At 33.7% G+C, this 23,804-nt stretch overlaps 2 protein-coding genes across 2 annotated transcripts; both read right to left on the bottom strand.

The window, feature by feature from the left end:
• Positions 1 to 1,505: 1,505 nt before the first annotated feature.
• On the bottom strand, positions 1,506 to 4,276 carry LOC105219900 (putative nuclease HARBI1). Its single transcript, XM_054232794.1, has 5 exons — positions 3,017 to 4,276; positions 2,527 to 2,962; positions 2,391 to 2,458; positions 2,317 to 2,342; positions 1,506 to 2,252 (listed from the first exon to the last, which is right to left on the bottom strand). Exons 1-5 carry the CDS (start codon positions 3,034 to 3,036, stop codon positions 2,005 to 2,007), a joined length of 798 nt encoding a protein of 265 aa, XP_054088769.1. The 5' UTR covers positions 3,037 to 4,276; the 3' UTR covers positions 1,506 to 2,004.
• Positions 4,277 to 4,426: 150 nt separating this feature from the next.
• On the bottom strand, positions 4,427 to 22,592 carry LOC105219901 (protein clueless). Its single transcript, XM_011196247.2, has 9 exons — positions 22,524 to 22,592; positions 22,221 to 22,342; positions 8,424 to 9,483; positions 7,038 to 8,366; positions 6,134 to 6,983; positions 5,955 to 6,080; positions 5,683 to 5,898; positions 4,776 to 4,987; positions 4,427 to 4,709 (listed from the first exon to the last, which is right to left on the bottom strand). Exons 2-9 carry the CDS (start codon positions 22,330 to 22,332, stop codon positions 4,511 to 4,513), a joined length of 4,104 nt encoding a protein of 1,367 aa, XP_011194549.1. The 5' UTR covers positions 22,333 to 22,342; positions 22,524 to 22,592; the 3' UTR covers positions 4,427 to 4,510.
• Between the last annotated feature and the right edge of the window lie 1,212 nt (positions 22,593 to 23,804).

Genomic DNA, 23,804 nt, shown 5'->3' with positions numbered 1-23,804 from the left:
CTGGGCTTGTCAAAAGCTTTTGACACATTCAATCACACAACGCGACTAGAAGATATCGAACAATCTCCGCTAACTCTAGAGCTGAACAGGTGGACTATTAATTACCTGAGCGGTCGTCAGTCATGCGTAACGTTTCGAAAACATCCAAGCTAAGAAGAATTAAACAAGGGGTACCCCAGGGTGGTGTACTATCCCCCTTATTATTTAACTTCCATATTTCGAAACTCCCTCAACCACCAGAAGGAGTCTCAGTTACCTCTTACGCTGATGATTGTACGATATTGACGTCGGGCAATGGAATCGATGACATATGTTCGAAAGTTAACGGCTATCTCCTCGTCCTTTCTCGCATCTTCACTGCTAGAAGCCTAACACTCTCCCTCTTGAAAAATCTCTCCTTTATTTGAAAAATATGGATTCCGTTGCATTTTGGATGGAGGGCGAGGAAATTATTGAGGAAAGGATTACGAGAAGATATATAAGAAATGAATTTAATATTATGGAATTATCGCAAAAAAGGTAATTTGTTATGTACATATGTATTATGTTCGGTTATAAACTGTTTTTGCATTTGGGATTATAGCTTCATACAAAACTTTAGACTTTCTAAAGAAGCCTTTGATAACTAAAGATTTTAAATTGTAATTCACGTCTTTTAAAATCTTGGTACAATCTTTGTGAAACTTTATTTGCCCGTCCACTTGCATTATCAAGAGATTGTTTTTACTACCGGTACGTTAAAGGTGGTAGTTCTTCAAATTTTTGCAAATTACTTATGTATGTCGTTCTGAGTGCTTGGATCCGTGTTTCACATTGGTAGCTTTGTGTGACTTCATTTGTTCCCGCACCGAACTTTTGAGCATCTACTATCCCATCTACCGCTTGATTTATCTGCAGTAAGTCAATTGCCCTTAATTCAACTGAATTGAAGGAATGAAATTTTGCGGGCCCACCACCTGTCCCCGACATATGCAACTTATTTTTGCGAGCTTTAGCCTTAGGCTGGTATTGTCACTGGCGAAGCGAATGAAATTTCAGTCGAATTTCGCCAACTCGAATTGTGTGTGGCGAATTCGCCAAGAATAGGCGAACGAACCGGCGAAAATGAATATTTGGTATTGTCACTGGCGAATATGGAAAATTCGCTTCGCCAAAACTGTCAAAATCGGGCGAATGTTTATTTCATTCGCCAGTTCAATAGAATTCAAAAAAATTTAAGAAAATTGTTATTTGAATCGCGAATTGAATTAAGAATGGAAAAAACGTGAGTACATTTTTATTAATTTATTTATTGCATTTAATTTATTACACGTTTTCAGAATAAAAAAAAAAAACTAACCAGAAGCAGTTTGAGCTGATGGTGAAGCTATTGGAGAAAAATCCACAACTAGCCAAAGGAATGACGCCGTTTGGGTCAACAAAACAAACTAGAATTGACTTGTGGGAAGATATAGCGGCTGAACTCAATAACATCGGCCCTCCACTACGTAGAGGAAGCGAATGGAATAAGGTCAAAATACTTTGCCTTAAACTTTGCGTATGAAGGCTTTAGAAAAGCAAGCGCAAACGCAAGAAAGCCTTGTCGATTTATTACAAAGTATTATGTCAGAAACAAAAGAAATCGCAAGGTATACAAGAAAAATGTATGAGCTAAAAAAAGAAAAATTGGAATTATAAAAAAAAGAAGAAAGGAAGAAAGAAGAAAATATTGAGCAAAAAAGGAGACATAAAGAAAAAATTGAAATTAAATTAAAGGAATTAGATTAAAACAAATTAAACACACAAAATAAAATAAGAATTTCAAATAATTAAAAATTAATTTTATTATTTTTATATTATATATTACACAAACTTATGTACTAATGCATTTAGGGATGTAACTACAATATTTACAAAGAATTAGCTATTTGTCTTCGGCGACGATCCGCTGCTGAACCACTGAAGTTTTCTTCAACTGGTTCCAGTGGTACTACTACATCAACGAAAGTTTCTTGTTCAGGATCATTAACAAATATTGTGTAAAGCACAGCACACATTAATAATCATTGTTGCTTTACTAGGGGAATATCGAAGTTTACGTTCACCTAGTATACAACGAAAACGGCATTTTAGCACTCCAATAGTACTTTCAACTACGTTCCTTGGCTTTGCATGTTTTTTAATAAATTGTGATTCCACTGTTCCTGATAAAGCATTTCGGTAAGGTGTCCATAGGTACTCATGTAGTGGATAACCGGAATCACCTAAAATATCTTTCGTTTTAGTAAATATGTATGTAAATATATTCATAAATAAATAGTTAATGTATGTTTGTACCTAAATAAACTGAATTGTGATCTCCTCTTTGGTATGTCCGTTCCAAATACGATTTCAATGTGCTATAATTTCACACAAATGAGTCGTGGGAAGATCCATATCTTGCATCAACGCACCTTATTACCATATCATGATCGCACGCCTAAATAAATGTATTTGTTAAGGTGAATTAATAATATTTAAAAATATATATGCTTAGTTGCTACTTACAATCATTGCGTTTATGCTGAAAAATCCCTTTCGATTTAGATATAAGTGCCTATTTTCACTTGGAGCAATAATCGCAACATGCGTTCCATCAACGCAACCAACCAAATTTGGAACTCCTGAATTGGTATAAAATTTTCTTCTTGTCAGTTGTTTATGTTGTTCACTTATATCCGTTTTGATCCATAGACTGCAAATAGTGGTTTCCAATATTGGGAGCTTTTCATTCAAAATTAATGAAACAGTAGGCTGCGCAAAACCTAATATGAAATCATTTCCCACTGTTTGTTGATAGCTCTCGTGAGCCAGAAATCGAAGAATGCAACACAATTTCAACATTGGCGATATTGACGACGATAGCTGATAAGGACATGTTTCCTTTATATTGTCAAACACATACATAAATGCATCATTGCTTAGCCGAAAGTTTTCCTTAAATCTGAATATAAAAATTTATTTAATAGTGCATACACTTTTATAGCAATATAATTACAATACGGAAGAAAGTTCCATGGGATTGGAGTGATCCCTGATGAACCGCCGCTGTCTAAGTAATTTGGTTGTTGTGCTTTCAATATAACTGTCTTCAAAATATAAATCAATGTTGCTAAATATTTTTATACTCTCGCAACAAAAGTTGCTAAGAGAGTATTATAGTTTTGTTCACATAACGGTTGTTTGTAAGTCATAAAACTAAACGAGTTAGATATAGCGTTATATATATCAAAATGATCAGGGTGACTGTCTCTGTCCTGTCTCTGTGGTCGATGTGGGTCAAATCGTATATTATATAATATATGTAAATAAAGTTAAATAAATAAATTGCGAGAGTATAAAATGTTTGATTACACCCGAACTTAGCCCTTCCTTACTTGTTTACTTTATTTTTAACAATAAGCCCGTGCTTGTATGAAATATAAAATAAAATTTTGTAAACAAAAACAATTTTCAAATTAAAGACGTCAAAAATGTCAATTTCGGATGAATTCGTGTGCCATTTTACAATTATTTTGGTATGGCAACAAAAAAGTTAGGCGAATGTGTTCATTCGCCAGTCACAATACGAACGAGTCGAATTTTCGCCAAAGCGTACGACTCGCCAAGTACGTTCTCTTCGCCGGTGACAATACCAGCCAAATTAAATTTTCTAGCTAAGAAGCATAATGCCATAGTAAATGTACCTAAGCTGAATTTAATTCAAAATGTATCAAATAAATAAAACACTTCTACCTATCCAGACTAGACCCTGACATACTCAACATACGTCCTGCATGCAAAGAGTCCCCGCATGACATTAACCACATCTTTGAATGCCGACTTAACCCTACTCATCTAACACCCCTTTCCCTTTGGTCCGACCCTATCGAAACAGCTCGTTTCCTGTGCCTCCCGTTAGATGACTTCGCTGACAATTACGATAGGCTTGGCGTTTCAGGCAGGCCTGGGTAACCTCAACAACAACAGCAGTAAAAACAGTTGATTGAAATCAGGGGGGTTACTCTGTAAGGCGTTACGAATAGAAATGCGTTACGAAAGTGAATTGCGTTGCGAAGGCAAATCGGTACTCTGTAAAACTTTCGAATTGTAGAAAATATTGAAACGTATTTTCGTTCACATATTTTCAAAAAAGTTTACATTACTGCTAGAAAAATTAAATTAAATTTATTGCAATACAATATTGTTTATATTAAAAAAAATTCAAACAATATATTATATATTTTAGAGTGAATAGTTTGGAATGAAACATAAAATATACAAATAATAATGCAATATATTTTATAAAGCTGGTAAGTTAGTGATCAATTTTTGTTGTTTGAAATTCTTGGCTATTCTTCTAAATTAATGGGTTAGCTACCACAATCTGGTCGCTATTCTCAAGCCCTAATATTTATTAAAACAAATATTATAAAATGGCAGATCGGCGACTCATTTTATTAATATAATCCATACATATCATGACTGTTATCAATCACAAAATACTGGTTACTCAACTTTTACCAACTTTATCACCATTGTTTTCATTTCCATTAGTCAATACATCAGTCTTTTCAGGTTTAGGTAAAGAATTCAACATATTACTCGAGCTTTCTAAGATACCATTATTTTGACCAGTTCCGATATTGTTGTCACTTGTATTCTTTAAGTGCTTCTCTATTTCAGTTCGAACCTTAGCTATATCCTTTTGACTAAATAAAAAGCAATTATCAATCATTAATATTTGTGCATACATATTTCCTCTTGTGAAGGCCTACCTGATTTGAACGAACAATATTCCGTTTATTGTGTTAAGCATCTCCAAAACAGATCCCATGGTCGGTGGTTGAATGTGAATTGGAGGCAACCCAGTGCCCAATTTACCATTTGAATATATATCATTCATTTTGCGTTGCAAGAGTACAGCTTGCTGTGTAAGAAGGCGCAAGCATTCAGCAGATTCTCGAGTTTTCTCATGCGCCTCTCCTAACTACAATTCAAAATAATGTATATTAACAAGTTTCAAATATAACAATAATATAATAAAAATAAAAACTTGTTTAACGTAGATATCTTATACTACTATTATAAAGAGGAAAGACTTGTATGTATGTTTGTATTGAATAAACTCGAAAACTACTGTGTCGATTTCAAAATTCTTTCACCATTTGAAAGCTACATACACCCCGAGTAACATAGGCTATATTTATTGCAAAAACCTCAACTTTCTGGAAATAGTTCCCAGGTGAGGGTATCGAAAAGACTCTGTGATGGAGAATCTTGATCTGAAACTGAAAATCGTCTTGTAAGTCATTCGCTTCGAATTCACTTGCAAAATTGTTTTAATATAAAGTTTTGCTCAAAACTTGAAAACATTTCCTCGTCTCTAAGCGTTGTAATTCCTTACTTGTCAATATAGCCAACTTGTGAAATGTCGTATATCGTTCATATATCGAGCGAACTATATCTATGTTGGAACGAACTCTTGGGATTCGTTGGAATACTTTTTGTTGGGCTACGTATAGATATACTACTATGTATATATATTGCTATCTTTGAATGATTGATATGGATATTTATTTTTATACAATATTTAATGTCAAATTTTCTAAGTTTTATATTTATATGACTTATGTTATGTTATTTGTTTTTGCATTGTAAAAGAAAAAAAAAATACATTATTACCTGAGACTTATAAATGGCATACGTTTCTTTTTCATTATTTAGAGCTGAACGGAAATCACCCATACATGACTGAGTTCTTGCAACTAAGTGGTAACTGATTGCAACATGCATGGACTTCTCTCCAAAATATTTCAAATTTAACGTCAGGGCATGTTCAATAAATCGTAGAGATAGCTCGTACTCCCCTACTGCATGCAATATTAAGCTAATATTACTCTGAAATAATAATAAAGGAATTAAGAAATGGAAATTTTCACCAAACAATATCTTACATCTATGAGGGCAACTTCTGGATGATCTTCACCGCATATCAAAACCAATAAATATCGAGCCCGATAAAGCAATTTTAATGATGCACCAATTTGACCATTAGCGAAACAATATAAAGATAAGTGTGTCTGAAAAGAATATATTTTAAAAATGTTTAATATCTATATTTCACATTACTTACATATTCTAATATGGTACATGGGTGATCAATACCGTTCACTCGTTCACTCATAATTACTGAGCGCTGTTGTATTGCTAGTGCTTCCTGTGGATCTCCCAACAAGTAGCTAAGTCGTGCTAACATACGTAAGCAAGATCCATTTTCGGAATGCATAGCTCCAAAAACATTATTTAAAAGATTAAGAGCCTCACTAATAAGTTCATAACCTTCTTTAAATAGCCCTTGCTGTATTTTAGACTGTCCTGTAGTATAAAAGTTGTATGCATCTGATGCACGAGGGCTTATATGTTTAACAATTGGAAAAACGTTTAGAATGTCCTCTTCGTTGAACGTTGCTTTATTTCGTAAATCAAAATGATACTCCCTCAACAACACTTGAATTCCAACTTTTAGGCAGAAAGCTCGCAAAACACTCACTCGATGGAAACCATATATTTCGACAGCTGTTTCAATTGAATCACATTTGAGATCATAGTCCCAATATGATTTAACTTCTTTTTTAATTTGACTCCATATTGATTTTGGGGTTACATGTAGCCAGTCATTATTATCGGCTACTGAAATGCTTTTATTTCCAGTACCGTTGGAACTTTTAGTATACTTCTTTTTTCCACGACGATTAGATTTACTGGAGTCATTAGGATTGCTGGCAGCATGTACAGGTCCCGGTGACAAGAAACAATTCAGAAAATGACTAATGGCGTTAGACAATTGCATAACATCCGTGTTTTGCATATATGAGTAATAAATATGTTTGGTAGCACGTATTATTATTTCAAGAACAGCAATCCTATATAAATACTCCAAACGAGGTATTTTTTCCAACATATCTATTACTTTTCCAAGATACCTTCAAACAAAACACTAAATTAAAAAACAGTAAAAATAAATATCATATGCATACCTAATGTTAATGCCGTGACTATGTAAAGCCTCCGTTAAACTTGTGCCATCCATCGGCGGTGATGAATGATTCATGTGTTCTTTAATAAAAGACGGCAGTTGTTTTGTAACCAAAAATTCAGCAGCATCTTGTATAAGTTTTTTTTGCTTAGAAATTGAATTATGACAACTTGAGTCATCTACATGACGGATTCCTGGCGAAAATACGTCTGGGTTAAAGCGAAAATCGAACTCTTGTTCTTTTAAGGAACCAACAGCGGCGCATGCGTGTTTGACAACATCAGCAGCCTGCGTCTCATCAGAACTAGCTACTTTAATTTGTGCTTCTTTGATAACGTCTAAGGCCTGCGACATAACATCGTTCGCTTTCTTCGATTTTATTGCTAATTGGCCTTCCACTTCTGGTTGCTCGGTTTCACTTCTTTCACTGTTTAAATCATTATTATTTTCAACAGTTGCCTTTTGGGAATTAAAATTTTGCAAATGTTGAGCTGCACTTCGTATAAAAGTAACATAACGGTCTTCAATAAACGCCTCAAGTAATTCCTGCCTTAAACAGGAAAGTTTATGTTTATGCTCTATTGGAAAACCTAAAGCTTTCAAAACAGGACTAATATGGACATCATCCAAAACTAAGAAATTTACGTCTGGTGGAAACGTCCGAAGTAGATCCAGAATATAATGTCTGCCATCATTACCTATGATGCCTTTACATTCCACAGAAGAGCACAACTCTACAGGTTCATCGCGTTCATTTAATACGGAATGAGGCATAATCTTTAAATGTTTGCCAGCCTTCCGTAATAATTCAAGATACTTTGGATGGCTGAGAACAGTTTTTCCAAAATCAATGGAGCCATAAACAACAGATTGTTCTTGTTCTCTCTCCAAAATCCCAGGGATAATGGATTGAGCAGTTACTCTGTAACCACGATAATCTATTACTACTGTTCCCAATGTATAAAGACCCTCTATATCTACGGCACTATAAACACGTACACCATGGAGATCATTTCGAGGGGCTACAAAGGCGGCTACATCACCGCCCAAGTCCTTATAATGATCTCGTACATCAAATCCCAACGAGAAAAATATATTGTTCCATATAAACATTTGCATTTTTGGATCCTCTCCAGGATTTATAGCTAAAACATTACCGTCTATAACGGCCATGGCTCCCCGAGTTGCTGCAATAACAAAGTCTCCATGTACTTTAAAAATAGCTCGTTCGCGAAGTAAACGTTCAGGTAAAGTTTTTCTTGGCAATTCACGTGTAGTTTGCAACTCTTCATTCCAATCACGTGTCTGCCCGGGGATGTGTTCCTCATAGCTATAAATTGTAATATATTATTAATATGCACGAATATCAAGAAAATCCAATGCTTACCCAAGCTTTGATGAAAAAGCATCTTCAGCCCGAATTGCATCAATTGTATGCTCTAATTGTGGTGCAGTCCACTGATATAATTGATAAGGCGTAGCAACTCGTTCAAATGCGTGGCGCAAAGTACGTTTCTTTTGCATTTGTTGAAATGCACGCTTAAAAGATGGTGAAATTTGCGATAGTAAATCTATCAACGAATGATTCAAATGGCTGGGGTTATCTGGCTTAGGATTAAATACTTCGTCTGTCGATTGATTTATATAAAATCCTTTCGGACATGCAGATATATGAAATCGTTTTTCTTCCATGGTTACAACATATAAGTACATAAGATCACCATGTAATTTACGAGGCCCTGGAGGAGGATTCCAGGCAGATGTGGTTAAAATTTTAATTGCTTGTGGTCCCCTTGAATTCTTTAAACCTGGTTGCAATGGAATAAGCGGAGCCTCCTTCACCCCAGGCATTACATAATCTGGTGGTGTACAATCAACTGAATCAGATCGCGATTTTTTCTTTTCAAGTAGATCTCCCTGAGTTATAGTATGTAAAAACGTAAGAGAATTACATTCAATACCACTGTATGCATCCGAAGGGTCCATACTTTTTAGTAAATCACGTACATGACGTACATGAATACGAGCCTCACGCATAGTGTAAGGTTCTTCGATAACTTTAATCGTTGATCCGTGTTTTAAACCGTCAATGGTTTTAAGTTCAGCAAAGTTATCTAAAGTTACGCCATTTAATTGTAAAGAAAAACAGGTACGGTGACAAGTATCCTCTCGATCCATGAGTAATTGATGTATTTCTTGCACTAACTCCATGCTAGATAATTGTACTGAAAGTAATTCAGCACCTGGGCTCTGTATATGCACTGTAATTCCAACATCGTGAAGGGTTTCTAAATCTATTGACTCCGATGAAAGCGAATATTCTTCCCCGTCGACTAACTCATTTGATCCACCTACATTGTTTTCATTGGTTTTATTTTCAAATCCTTGAGTTGATGCTGATACAGAATGTTCACTCAATTCGCTGTTAGATTTTTTCTCATCTTTTCCTATTATATTAAGACACATAAACATATGTATGTACTAAATATATTCGCTCAAATAGTTAATTAACACTTATGATTTTAAGTATTATATAATAACAATAATGTTGGTATACGTATGTACATATATAGATATAAATATAATTTACATTTGAACCACAACTTTAGGGACAATTCCGTTATGGATTCAAAATATCATTCTAGTAATAAATTTTGAAATCAAAAAATTATTATTTTCAGTGACATTTATGTCGCATTTGTCGCAAATCGCAATCAGTTGTTTATTCAAAGCTCGCATTTCATGTTTCTGGACTTTACATGGAATCTTAGTAGATGAAAATGTCGATCCTTACTACCCATCATACCATCTGCCCATTATTATCTCGAACGAAAAACATCCCGACATTATTATTCCCACTGGTTGAATTGCGGATATCCGCCCTAATCTCTATGATCCCAGTATAAGAGATCTCAATATAAAGATTCGGCAACTGGTAAAGTATCATAAGCACCTTCCGCGTTACCGGATAATTGCGCCGTATGCCAAAATACTGCGCGCAAGCTAGTGAAGAGGTGTCCAAATATATTGACATAATAATTACGCCAAGGTGATTTTTGATCACTTTTAAAATACAGGAATGAGCGCATGTTAAATGCGCTCTTATTTCAACTGAATATATTCCACCAGTTAGAATTAACACTTAATTTCTGGTTTTTTGAAATGTTGTGTGTGAACATCGTAGATGTACAGACTAAACTCCTGCAACGATTCACTCGTTTGCCATTTCAAGCCACTCGCAAAAAACCATATGACTTGATCGGCATAACATTAATGTGCTGAACACATAGAAGACGACAAGCGACGAGCGACATCTGTCAAATATTAAAACAGCACGACTACGCGACAACAGGCTTGTAGTTGTCGTTGTCGCTAAATTAAAAATGTTTCTAATTTTGGCGACGACAGTGGGCAGCTGTAGAGTTGCCACTAATATGTGAAATGTAAAATTATTAAAAGTTATAACAAATATTACGTTATTTTGCCAGCAGAAACGTAAAATTGCCTTGATATATCATTTATAATAACAATCGATTATTTAAAACAAATAAATCGACCATTTTTACATTTTTTGCACAAATAATTTCACTTTAAACTAAATATGTAAATTTTATTGAAGTGAAAGATTTTAGTACGGCACCAATGAAATTGCTGTTTGATATGTCGCTGCCGTCTTCAAAATGCTCAACCGAATCAAACATAACATCGGCAATTGTACCGAATCACACTGTGTGCAAAGAAAAGCGAATCAGCTTGTGCAGGCCTATTTTTATACTCTCACAACAAAAGTTGCTAAAAGAGTATTACAGGTTTGTTCACATAACGGTTGTTTGTAAGTAGGTAAGTTAGATATAGGCTTATATATATCAAACTGATCAAGATGACGAGACGATCTGTCCGTCCGTGCAACGGATAACTTGAGTAAAAATTAAGATATCTTAACGAAACTTGGTACTCGCAACCTGTTGCACAGAGTATTGAGTTTTGTTCATATAACGGTTGTTTGTGACACCAAGAAATATAAGAGTTAGATATGGGGTTATATATACATGATCAGGATGACGAGTGGATTTGAAATCCGGATGTCTGTCCGTCTGTCCGTGCAAGCGATAACTTGAGTAAAAATTAAGATATCTTAATGAAACTTGGAACACATGTTCCTTGGCACCCTGAGGAGGTTGCTTTCGAAATGGGCAAAATCGGTCCACTGCCACGCCCACAAAATGGCGGAAACCGAAAGCCTATACAGTGTTATAACTAAGCCATAAATAAAGTTATGAAAATTAAATTTGGAATATAGGATCCTATTAGGGAGGCGCACATTTGGATGTAATTTTTTTGGAAAAGTGGGCGTGACCCCGCCCCCAAATAGGTTTTTTGTATATAACTCGCAAACCAATAAAGCTATATAAACCAAACTTTCTGCAGTCGTTTATTTTAGCCATTTACAGTCCAAAAATGAAAGAAATCGGATAATAACCACGACCACCTCCCATACAAAGGTTAGGTTGAAAATTACTAAAAGAGCGTTAACTCACTAACGAAAAAAGAAACACCAAATTTTACATAAGAAATGGCAGAAGGAAGCTGCACTGAGATTTTGGGTCAAAAACCATATCTCAAGAACTATTCGATCGATTTCCATGAAATTCGGTATATAACACTTTCTTGACACCCTGATGACACGGGTGGAATATGGGCGAAATCGGTTCACAACTACGTCTACTTTCCATATAACTCAATTTTGAATTATTTTGATTCGTTCACTTTATAATACATATATAAATTAGGAACAAATGAAGATAGCGGAATAAAACTTTACACAAATACTGTATTTGAGCTGTGACATCACTTGTGGAAAAATTGTCAAAATCGGATCACGACTTTTCAAGGCCCCTGATATCGAACATGAAGAACTCAGTGCCTAAGGGTAATTTTTCATCGAAAATATATGTATGTAAATCCCTCAGATATTTTAATGTAATTCATTTAATGAATTTTTTTCTTATAACAGTTTCTCTCTGTACCTGAATTCGGTATAAAAATCGAGTCATAACTTCCCCCAGATCCCATATACCTAATTATAAGTAATTTTAATTGATACATTGTATCTTAGTGGTGAAAACGAGAGAAATCGGTTTAGGAATTACCTCAGTCTCCATATACAATTTATGATGATTTTCGTTATTCTATTGAACTTTATACCGAATATGTTATGTGGGTCGAATTGTGTTATCTTTATAAAATTACATCAATAAATTGCGAGAGTATAAAATGTTCGGTTACACCCGAACTTAGCCCTTCCTTACTTGTTTAAAATATAGTTTTTTGTACAGTTGATCTCCTTTTTGCACGGTTAACGGGGAAAATAAACTACTCGTGCAAAAAAAACCGTGCAATAAAATAAAATTTTTATATAAAACTCAATATTAGGACCAATTTAAGAAAAAAAAGCGTGCAAAAAATAGAAAACGTGTAAAAAATATCTAATTTTACATGAAAATCTATCTTTTCATACATTGAGAATTTACACCACCTTCGTAAAAGAATTACAGTGGAACTTCCATAACTCGAACTTCTATAACTCGAAGGTCTCCATAACTCGAACACTTGAATTGGCAATAACGTTTAGAAGCTAAATTTCATACAAATTTCCTTCCATAACTCGAATTTCTATAACTCGAAGTTCTCCATAACTCGAACTCTTGAATTGGCAATAGAAGTCAAGTTTCATATAAATTTCCTTCCATAAATCGAACTTTTAGGTCAGGGCATAATACAAAATTTAAAATTTTACTATCGAGACAGAATTTTAAAAGAGTTCCTCTATATTGTACGGATGCGAACAAAAATTATGATATTACACTTATGGATTGCATAAATCATCTAACAAAAGCAAGATATATCCCAATCCGTCAAGAGCCAAACAATAGCAAACTGTAACAAACGAAATTACAGAATACATATTTTAACGTATGTACATAAAAATTTTGCGAAGTAAATAAATAAAACTGTGTATAAAACTATATTTTACAGCTTTTTGAAAAATGTATGTTTTATTTTATAATTTCTATAACTCGAAGTCTCTCTAAGTCGAAATTTTTTTGTGCATTATTGTGATTCGAGTAAAAGAAGTTCCACTGTATATGTGCAATACATCAATTGAATATAATATATTTTGATAGTATATATTTTCATTTATGGTTTGAGATGTAGTAAAAAAAAACAAAATTGGAATTATACATATATGAACTTTTATTAATAAAAAATAAATATATTACTTAAGTACCATAGAAAATAGTTATGTGCAAAATAGAGATCTCCTTAAAATTCATATAAAACATTATTTGTGAAGGTATGTATGTGATTAAAGTAACTTTAAGTATTTGAAATTTTAAATACTTTTAGTATATAATAGAATTAAATTTTTGTACTTTTACCATACACAGTCTTAGTGGCATGTACCCTATTAAGTTTTACAGAGGAGTTAGCTAAATTTTCTCCCACTCGGATACGATGACACTGTTTAACTACTTAATAGTATCATACTGAGTAATATGTGCATATACATTATCAGGAAGTATACCCCAAAGGGGTTGAGATCGGAACTCGAAGGTGGCCAATCCAATAATCCAAATTTAACTATCAACTTTTTTACTCACTAAAACTACGTTTCCCAACTCGTCTTCCCAAAACCCATATTTGTCGAAAAACAAATACCAGCATCTTTAAGTCACTTTTTCATTTGCGGCTGAGTTTTGATTCAAACTTAAGACCCATTTCATAATTTGCTGAACACGATGTCTAATGATTGGTATGCCTAATTTTACTTGTATCTGCAAGCAAATTATGCTTTCGGTAGTTGCTAAGTGATGGATGCTTCTCTTGGTCCGCTTATCAACTGTTGGTAACCCACCAGTATGCTTGATGACACCACAGTTTTGAGGATATTTCAAATAATTTGAGACTGTATTACGATGTCGGTTCACTGACGTATTCCATTCTTACCCATTTTTTAGAAAATTTTCAAAAAACACTTTAAATTAAATGGAACCAATAAAATTTTCACTTTTTTAATAATTTTTTTTTTTACAAAGATCGTGATTGCTAAGGTTTCGTTACATTGGCTTATTTATATGAGCACACCCGACCAGATCACCTGCGAATTTATTTTAATTTTTTCGCCAACCACGATACTTATTTCGCTGAATATGATTTTAGCAACTTCCCAACATATAACGGAACTTTTTTGCGAAGAATCTGTGCAAGCTCTAATTATGACGGCAAACATAGCCGAAATCGAATAGGACGAGATGGGTTCGAACAGATAGAATCAAGTGACATTCAGGAATTGCTTGAATCGCAAGATGAAGATTTGACTGAAACCGACTTGGAGGAAATGTTAAATTCACAACCTATTAAAGAAGAGGCTTCAACAAGCACTGGAAACGTGTCATTCAATTTGAAAAATCTTAGTGAACGTTTAAGAATGGCAAATGAGCTCTGCGATTTCTTTATGAACATTGATCCGTCTATGGAACGAATCCAATTTTTAAGAGACAAATTGCTAATGCGACTGCTGTGTATCAGTCTGAATTGAAGGAGCTTTTGAAAATTGCTAAGCAAGAGAAAATTACAAAATTCTTCAAACCATTGCCTAAGCCTTAAGATAATTAATTAAAATGTTCAAAAACTTCAATTAAATAATTTTTTTATATACCTATTCTTTTTTTTTGTCACCTAGGAACATAAATATAAAGAGCTTTTACTGTATAACTATTTACTAGATCTAATATCTATAACGTACTGCTTTTCCAATTTTTTCACATTAGTTAATAAACTAAATTTATATATTGTCTGTACAGCTGCCACAAATTGATGAATTTGCACATATGCATAATTATTTTCTATGAAAAATTCAAATCACAATGCTATTTTTTATTAATCGTGCTACGAATGAGTCCAATATAATAATGTTAAATGTTATTCATAAACACAATATTTGAACTAAGAATACTGCATACTGAAAAAAAATTTACCGTTATTAATTCACGAGATATACTCAAAAAAATTTTGCACATATAATTCTTTTACTTTACTATTGTTGTTGTTGTAGACTTTTCTGGTACTATATGTATGTATATGTACATATTACTGTTATAAGAAACAAACAACAACTATTCTGGGAATGGTAAAAAATAATACATTTCAAAGTTCCGTCATTAATCGCTGTCTTCTTTTTCCTTACTTCTTCATACAGCATCATTTATTTGTTTACGTATTGAAATTGTTGTAACCTTTTCACCGGCTTTCAAACCTAAAATTTGTATTTTTTAGTTTAAACCTTATTTAGAATTTTTAAATTGCATTTATTTTATTGCAAAAAAGTATACAATTAAAATTAAAAATCCGTGTAAAAAAGTAAAACAGTGTAAAATGGTAACAGGGAAGTGTACAAAAACACCGTGTAAAAAGGAGATCAACTGCATATATCTCGCAAACTAACAAAGCTATATAAACCAAACTTTCTGCACTCGCTTCCCTTACGTATCCCATCACAGACCATGAAAATAGTTGAAATCGCATTATAACCAAGCCCACCTCCTATACAAAGGTAATGTTGAAAACTAGTAAAAGTGCGATAACTCACTAACGCAAAACATCAGAAACACTAAAATTTTCAAAATAAATGGCTGAAGGAACATGCACTCAGATTTTATTTTAAATTGGAAAATGGGCGAAATCGGTTCACAAAAAAGCGTTTACTTAAGGGGTTACACGGGTTTCGTGGATTCAAAAAATCGATTTTTTGTTTTTTGGCTTATTAATTCCTACAACATCTCAAGAATATTGTCCTAAATTTACAAGTCGCTCCGAATAATAGTTTCGGGTATACAGCCTTTGGAAGGTGTGTGCCCCAAGTCAAGTACTATTGTTACTCAAAACTTTAAACGCGTTTTTCTCGGAACCGTGTTTTCAAAGTCGATTGTCAAATTTTTTCGAAAACTACTCAACCGAACTTGATGAAATTTTGAACAGGTATTCGAGATACAATTTACTCGTGCTTGAACGACGGATTTAATATTTTTTTTTTCAATTACAACTATTTACAAAAACAAGTAAGGAAGGGCTAAGTTCGGGTGTAACCGAACATTTTATACTCACGCAATTTATTTATTTAACTTTATTAATATTATATAATACACAATTTGACTCATATATATGTCATATACATATATTGTATAAAGTCCATTGAAAGTTGGAAACCATAATATTAGGTTAGAAGCACCGAGGTCCTCGTGTTCGATATATGGGGCCTTAAAAACCTATGGTCCGATTTCGGCGATTTTTAGAAAGGGGCTGCCATACTATTAACATAGTATTTGTGCAAAGTTCTGCACCGATATCTTCACTAGTACTTACTTTATATATTGTAAAGTAAACGATTCAGCTTGTTTTCAAAGTTCTGGTATATAGGAAGTAGGCGTGGTTGTGAAGCGATTTGGCCTATTTTCACAACATATCATTGGGATGTAAGGAAACTATTACAAACCAAGTTTCATTGAAATCGGTCGAGTAGTTCCTGAGATATGGTTTTTGACCCATAAGTGGGCGACGCCACGCCCATTTTCCATTTTGTAAAAAAATCTGAGTGCAGCTTTCATCTGCCATTTCTTATGTGAAATTAAGTGTTTCTGACGTTTTTCGTTAGTGAGTTAACGCACTTTTAGTAATTTTCAACCTAACTTTTGTATGGGAGGTGGGCGTGGTTATGATCCGATATGATATGAAAAAAACGACTGCAGAAAGTTTGGTTTATATAGCTCTATTGGTTTGCGAGATATGCATGACGAAATTTATGTCAAACTCGACTGTAATCAACTTTCTGGACAACAATTTTATGTTGCAAATAAAAGTAGGAATGTGAAAGCAAAATATAAATATAAAAACATATATAAGTATAAAAAACAAGTAAGGAAGGGCTATGTTCGGTTGTGAACGAACATTTTATACTCTCGCAATTTATTTGTTTAATTTTATATAATACACAATTTGGCCCACATATTCGTCATATATGTGGTATAAAGTCCATTAAAAGTTGGAAGCCCTAATATTAGGTTGGAAGAACCGAGGTTTTCATATTCGATATATGGGGCCTTGAAAACTATGGTCCGATTTCGGCAATTTTTAGAAAGGGGCTGCCGCACTATAAATGCAGTATCTATGCAAAGTTCTCTTCCGATATCTTCACTAGTGCTTACTTTACATATTGTAAAGTAGTCCAATCAGGTCGACGTCAAAGTTCTGGTATATAGGAAGTAGGCGTGGTTGTTAACGGGTTTGACCTATTTTCACAACATAACATTGGGATGTAAGGAACATATTACAAACCAAGTTTTATTGATATTGGTCGAGTAGTTACGGAGATATGTTTTTTGAACCATAAGTGGGCGAAGCCACACACACTTAAAATTGTGTATACCAATTTGGGTAGAGCCCTTCTGTACCTTCTTTATAATGAAATTTAAGGTTTCTGGTGTTTTCCCTTACTGAATTAAAGAATTTTTAGTAGTTTTCACCATAACCTTTGTAAGGAAGATAGCCGTGGTTATAATCCGATATCCTCCATTTTGACTGTATAAGGTAGAAAAGATTATAAAGCTGAAGTAGTTTACGAGATATGTACAGTGGGCCACGCCTACTTCAAAATAAAATTACATCCAAATATGCCCATATCATAGCATCATAGTGCGATCCTTTGTACAAAATTTTTTTCGCATAGCTTTATTTAAGGCTAAGTTATGGCCATTTTGTGGGCGTGACACTGGTCCGATTTTGCCGTCTTCGAAAGCATGGTGCCAAGAAACCAGTGTGCCAAGTTTTATCAAGATATCTTAATTTTTACTCAAGTTACAGCTTGCACAGACGGACGGACGGACAGACAAACATCCGGCTTTGAACTCCACTTCTCCCTGATCACTTCGGTATAAATAAATTCGGTATAAATAACCCTATTTAGTTTTGGGTGTTATAAACAACCGTTATGTGAACAAAGCTATAATATTCTCCTAGCAACTTTGTTGCGAGAGTATAAAAATATAAATATGACTAGCAGACCCGGCCACACATTTTTGTGGCTAAGGTATACATTAAATTAAGTTGATCCAATCATGGCTTCGGCGACGATATTGATTACTCGAGGTTAATTTATGTTATATGAACACAACTCACACTACTTTAAATTGCAAAGTAAGTGGTGATTGTACAGGCAATTTTAAATAGTTTGGGATAATTGACTTCGTCATCCTGGTTTGTAACTGTGACAACTCTCTTGGACCGAAATTCTAAATTGTCGCATTAAGATCATCGATATCTTTTTTTTACCACCAATATAGGCAATTCAATCAGTCATTTATGCTTATCATATTGAGGTTTCATATCAGGAAAACTTCTCTTAAGGGGTAAATGAAGTGACGGAAATCTGTTGGAAATGCTATTAATCCATCGAGGTGTCAACTGCGACCCTACTATTTCCAACTGATTCTACAATCACAATTTGATATTGTTGCAAAAACACGCATATGTTAGTTGTTAATTGGAGATTCTTTATGTCGCCACAAATTAAATGATTTTAGACAGCGATTAGCCCGTCAGTAACAGTTGATCCAGGAATAATTGGAAGAGTCTGGTGAGCACCCGCTAACAGAATCCTGGCTCCACCAAAAACGTTCATCGACAATCAAGATCTTTTAAAGTCCTGTGCAGTACCTCCAGCGACTTCTTTAATATTTGGAAAATCTTCGTTATAGCGTTATTTTTGGCTATTTTGCCGACTGGTGTTTCGTTAATTTGCAATTTAGGAATAATTTCAAGGCCGAATGTGTCATTTGTTTGCTTACTAACAGGTGCCAAATTGGTGGTGAAAATGAGTGAAATTGGTTCTGGAATTACATCAGCCCTCATATACTATATATGATGATTTTATATTGGACTTTATGCCGAATATATTAGTCAAATTGTGTGTTATCTTAATAAAATTACATCAATAAATTGCGAGAGTATAAAATGTTCGGTTGGACCCGAACTTAGCCTTTCCTTATTTGTTACAAATTGTTTTGGGCTATCGACACAACCTTATTTAATTGATCAATAACAAAAATATTTTAACAAAGCAACAATGACAACCTTCAAAATATTATTTTTTTGTTTTCTCTTTTTATATTTTTCTTGTCAACTCGAATAAAATTCTCTTATTATTATCTTCCTCGCAATTTTTCCATACTTACTCACTTTCTAATCTTTTTTCTGGACTTCCACGAATATTTCAAGACTAAAATTAGCCAGATCGTTTTGGCCGTTCTCGAGGGACAAACGAACAGCAATTCATTTTTATACTCTCGCAACAAAAGTTGCTAAAGAGAGTATTATAGTTTTGTTCACATAACGGTTGTTTGTAACACCCAAAACTAAACGAGTTAGATATAGGGATATACCAAAGTGATCAGTGTGAAGAGTGGAGTTCAAATCCGAATGTCTGTCTGTCCGTCCGTCCGTCCGTCTGTGCAAGCTGTAACTTGAGTAAAAATTAAGATATCTTGATGAAACTTGGCACACTTATTTCTTGGCACCATAGGAAGGTTGCTTACGAAAATGAGCAAAATCGGACCACTGCCACGCCCACAAAATGGCGAAAACCGTAAACACATATAGTTCCATAACTAAGTCATAAATAAAGCTATGGAAAAAAAATTTGGTATGAAGGATCGCACTATGAAGGGGCATATTTGGATGTAATTTTTTTGGGGAAGTGGGCGTGGCCCCGCCCCTACTAAGTTTTTTGTACATATCTCGCAAGCCAATAGAGCTATATAAACCAAACTTTCTGCAGTCGTTTTTTAGCCACTTCCTAATGCAGTCCAAAAATGAAAGAAATCGGATCATAACCACGCCCACCTCCCATACAAAAGTTAGGTTGAAAATTACTAAAAGTGCGTTAACTCACTAACGAGAAACGTCGGAAATACCAAATTTTACATAAGAAATGGCAGATGAAAGCTGCACTCAGATTTTTTTACAAAATGGAAAATGGGCGTGGCGTCGCCCACTTATGGGTCAAAAACCATATCTCAGGAACTACTCGACCGATTTCAATGAAACTTGGTTTGTAATAGTTTTCTTACATCCCAATGATATGTTGTGAAAATAGGCCAAATCGCTTCACAATCACGCATACTTCCTATATACGAGAACTTTGAAGACGATCTGAATCGTTTGCTTTACAATATATAAAGTAAGTACTAGTGAAGATATCGGTGCAGAACTTTGCACAAATACTACGTTTCTAGTGTGGCAGCCCCTTTCTAAAAATCGCCGAAATCGGACCATAGGTTTTTAAGGCTCCATACATCGAACACGAGGACCTCGATGCTTCTAACTTAATATTATGGTTTCCAACTTTCAATGGACTTTATACAATATGTATGACGAATATGTGGGTCAAATTGCGTATTATATAATATAAAGTTAAATAAATAAATTGCAAGAGTATGAAATGTTCGGATACACCCGACCTTAGCCCTTCCTTATTTGTTATATTATATTATTAACAAGCGACATTTTTTTTTAATTCCGCACACGACCATTCCACCATGCCCGAGTGACGCCTACAACTCTACAACACATAGTTAGCCGACGAGCGAATATTTTTAAAAATTTTTAACTCGTGATATCTTTTGAATGGAATGTCAGAATCAAATAATTTAAAAAGTTATATAAAGGTTTTGAAGCGATCTTAAATAATAAATTATTTATTTCGATAAGGATTAATACTAAGGTACAAATAAAGACCTTTTCAAGTAGTGGTATTTTAATTAATTTTTTTTTTATATAAAATCGCTTATTGTGACAATTGATAGTTAGAGATATGATGTCGCGACGTAGATAATGATAGTTCTACAAAATTGTAGTACATCACTTTGTTATACATATCTTCAATCGTTTTCGGAGCATTCGCGATTAAAGAAAGTTTTTTGGTATTTTTTTTACATTATCGGAGTTTTGGTAAGGATCCCTATTTTTTTTAAACTAAATATAGCCTATGTCACTCAGGGATAGTATAGCTTTCCAACGGTCAAAGAATTTTTAAAATCGGTACGGTAGTTTCGGAGCCTATTCGAGACAAACAAACAAAAAATCAAACCTTTCCTCTTTATAATATAGTATAGATTAAAAAAATATATAAATATGTATAAAAAAATATAAATATGTTCAAAAAATTATGATTTTTTAGACAATATGCTATTGTGGTATTTAAAGTCGTGTTATTGTAACTTAGTCCACAATGTCACCGCACATTTATATTAAATAGTGTCTTGAAAAAAGATTTCTAACATTTATTTGACACCACGGATCTACTGTCATTTAAACAAATTTTGACCAGGTTTGTGGTATGACCAAGTGGTATCAAAGCAAGAAGGTAGATACTTCTACGTATTACTAAACGTCAAATATAAAAATATAGTGCGATAATTAAAAATAATTTGAAGAGAAGTGGCAGTCATAACCAAATTACCAAATGTACTCTTTGTGGAATAAATACGCATCTAAAGAAACAAAGAAAGACTTCAAAATTTAGTATCTTCTTTAAAAAACATGACCGTAGCTTCAAACATAACGATGTATACATATTTTGTATTAAAATTAAAAGATTCGCTTCCTAAACGGGAATTTTTTTTTAGTTTCCGTTGTTTAATGTTCATTTATAATGAGCGTACAGGTTTGAAGTGATCAATGCTTTAGTAGATATACTAGGCTTACATAAATATTTCGGGTCTACCTAACTGGAATGGATTTATCTAGAGAAGAACTTTCAACTCATTAGAATTACTAAAAATTATTTGAAAAATGTTTTATGCGTTACATCAACAACAATCTCTGATGTAAAAAAAATTTAATTAGGGATATAAAATATTATTGAAGTATAAATAAATCATGTTACATTTCAAGTCCTACGAATCACGTGCAAGTTTCAGGTTATATTATAATATATTGTATATTATTTCTTAATAATAAAATATGGATTTATGACACTCTTCGTTACTAAATATACATGCTCAGGAATCAAAACTCCCATGTCAAACAATGCTTTAAAAATAGACATATTATATAAAGTCAATTGACATACCATTAGATCTAATGTTTTCGGCTAACACTGTATTCCTTTCTACAGGTGAAGATGACATCTCATCTACCGAAACCGATCTTTCCTTGCTCTGCGTTTCGTTTTCTTGAGCCATTGTTCAACTTCTAAAATGTAGAATTAATTTAAAAACAAAGGTTACACAACACTTTCAACAATGTAAAGTTAGTCTACAAGACAATCTCAATGATGTTCACTATATGCAATTGATCAGACAGATGTAAACAAAGAATATAATTAATCTTCTCGAATGACTATATTACATAAATTAGAAGAAATGTTACTAACAGGTCAAATCTAACCCGCTGCGATAAGGAAAAGAGAAGATAAAAGTCACAAAATTATCGATGACACTATCGATGTTTACCTGAAATTGGTCGAATTTATCGATAGAAACCTTAATCCGATTAATTAAAGCAAAATGACAGTAATAGTATGTTTACGTATAAAAATAACCCTGTTCTAATCTCGTTCAATTATCTAATCATATACATATGCATAGCTAACAGCCCTATTCTGAAAAAACCTCATAACTGAGTTGTGTGGAAAAATTTGTGAGGTTTCTTGTGACGTATATTTTGTGAGTCTATTCTGGCTCGAACCTCATAAGAAAAAAGCTTAAAAAAGTCACCAATTGAGGTGAAAAGCATTTTGCTGTCAAACAGTTGTTTCAAAAGAAATAAATTCAAAATAAATACAAATTGATGTAAAATTTGTAAACAAATGAAACAAATGAAATTGCGTATTTACAGTCGAACGTGAAAAAACAAAAGAATTATAAAACAAGTAAGGAAGATATGGTTTTTGACCCATAAGTGGGCGGAACCACGCTCACTTAAAATTTTGTATACCATTTTGAGAGCAGCTCTTCTGTACCATCTTTACAATGAAATTTAAGGTTTCTGGTGGTTTTCCTTACTGAACTTACTGCATTTTTAATAATTTTCAATATAACCTCTGTATGAGAGGTGGGCGTGGTTATGACCCGATTTCTTTCATTTTTGGACTCTATAAGGTAGTACCCAAAAGAAACGACTCTAGAAAGTTTCCTTGATATAGCTTAATTAGTTTGCGAGATATGTACAAAAAACATAGTAGTGGGCGGGGCCACGCCCAATTCCCCAAAAAAATTACATCCAAATATGCCCCTTCCTAGAACAATCCTTTGTACCAAATTTTCGGTTATCGCCATTTTGTGGGCGTGGAAGTGGTCCCATTACGCACATTTTCGAACATAACCTTCTTATGGTGCCAAGAAATACGTCTTCCAAATTTCATCAAGATATCTCAATTTTAACCAAATTTTTTTTTTAATTTCAACCAAAACAAACACAAATATTTTTGTATTGTGATGGCTGCTTTCACACTTTACAGAGATTTGAGAAAATTGTGAGCATTTGAGCTTTTGAATTTTCTCCAGCATAAGGTAATCATCACAAAATCCAAAAACCTCACAATAGTGAGTGTGGTGATTTTTGTGAGGGCATGAGAATAGGGCTGTAAATAAGATTATCAATTGTCACATGTGTTGTATTTGTTGTTGTATAACACATCTTTCTATCTAGATCT

This window comes from Zeugodacus cucurbitae, chromosome 6, assembly GCF_028554725.1.
Source record: "Zeugodacus cucurbitae isolate PBARC_wt_2022May chromosome 6, idZeuCucr1.2, whole genome shotgun sequence".
NCBI lineage: Eukaryota > Metazoa > Arthropoda > Insecta > Diptera > Tephritidae > Zeugodacus > Zeugodacus cucurbitae.
The sequence above is the reverse complement of the archived record's forward strand: the minus strand, read 5'-3'. Positions and strand labels throughout refer to the sequence as shown.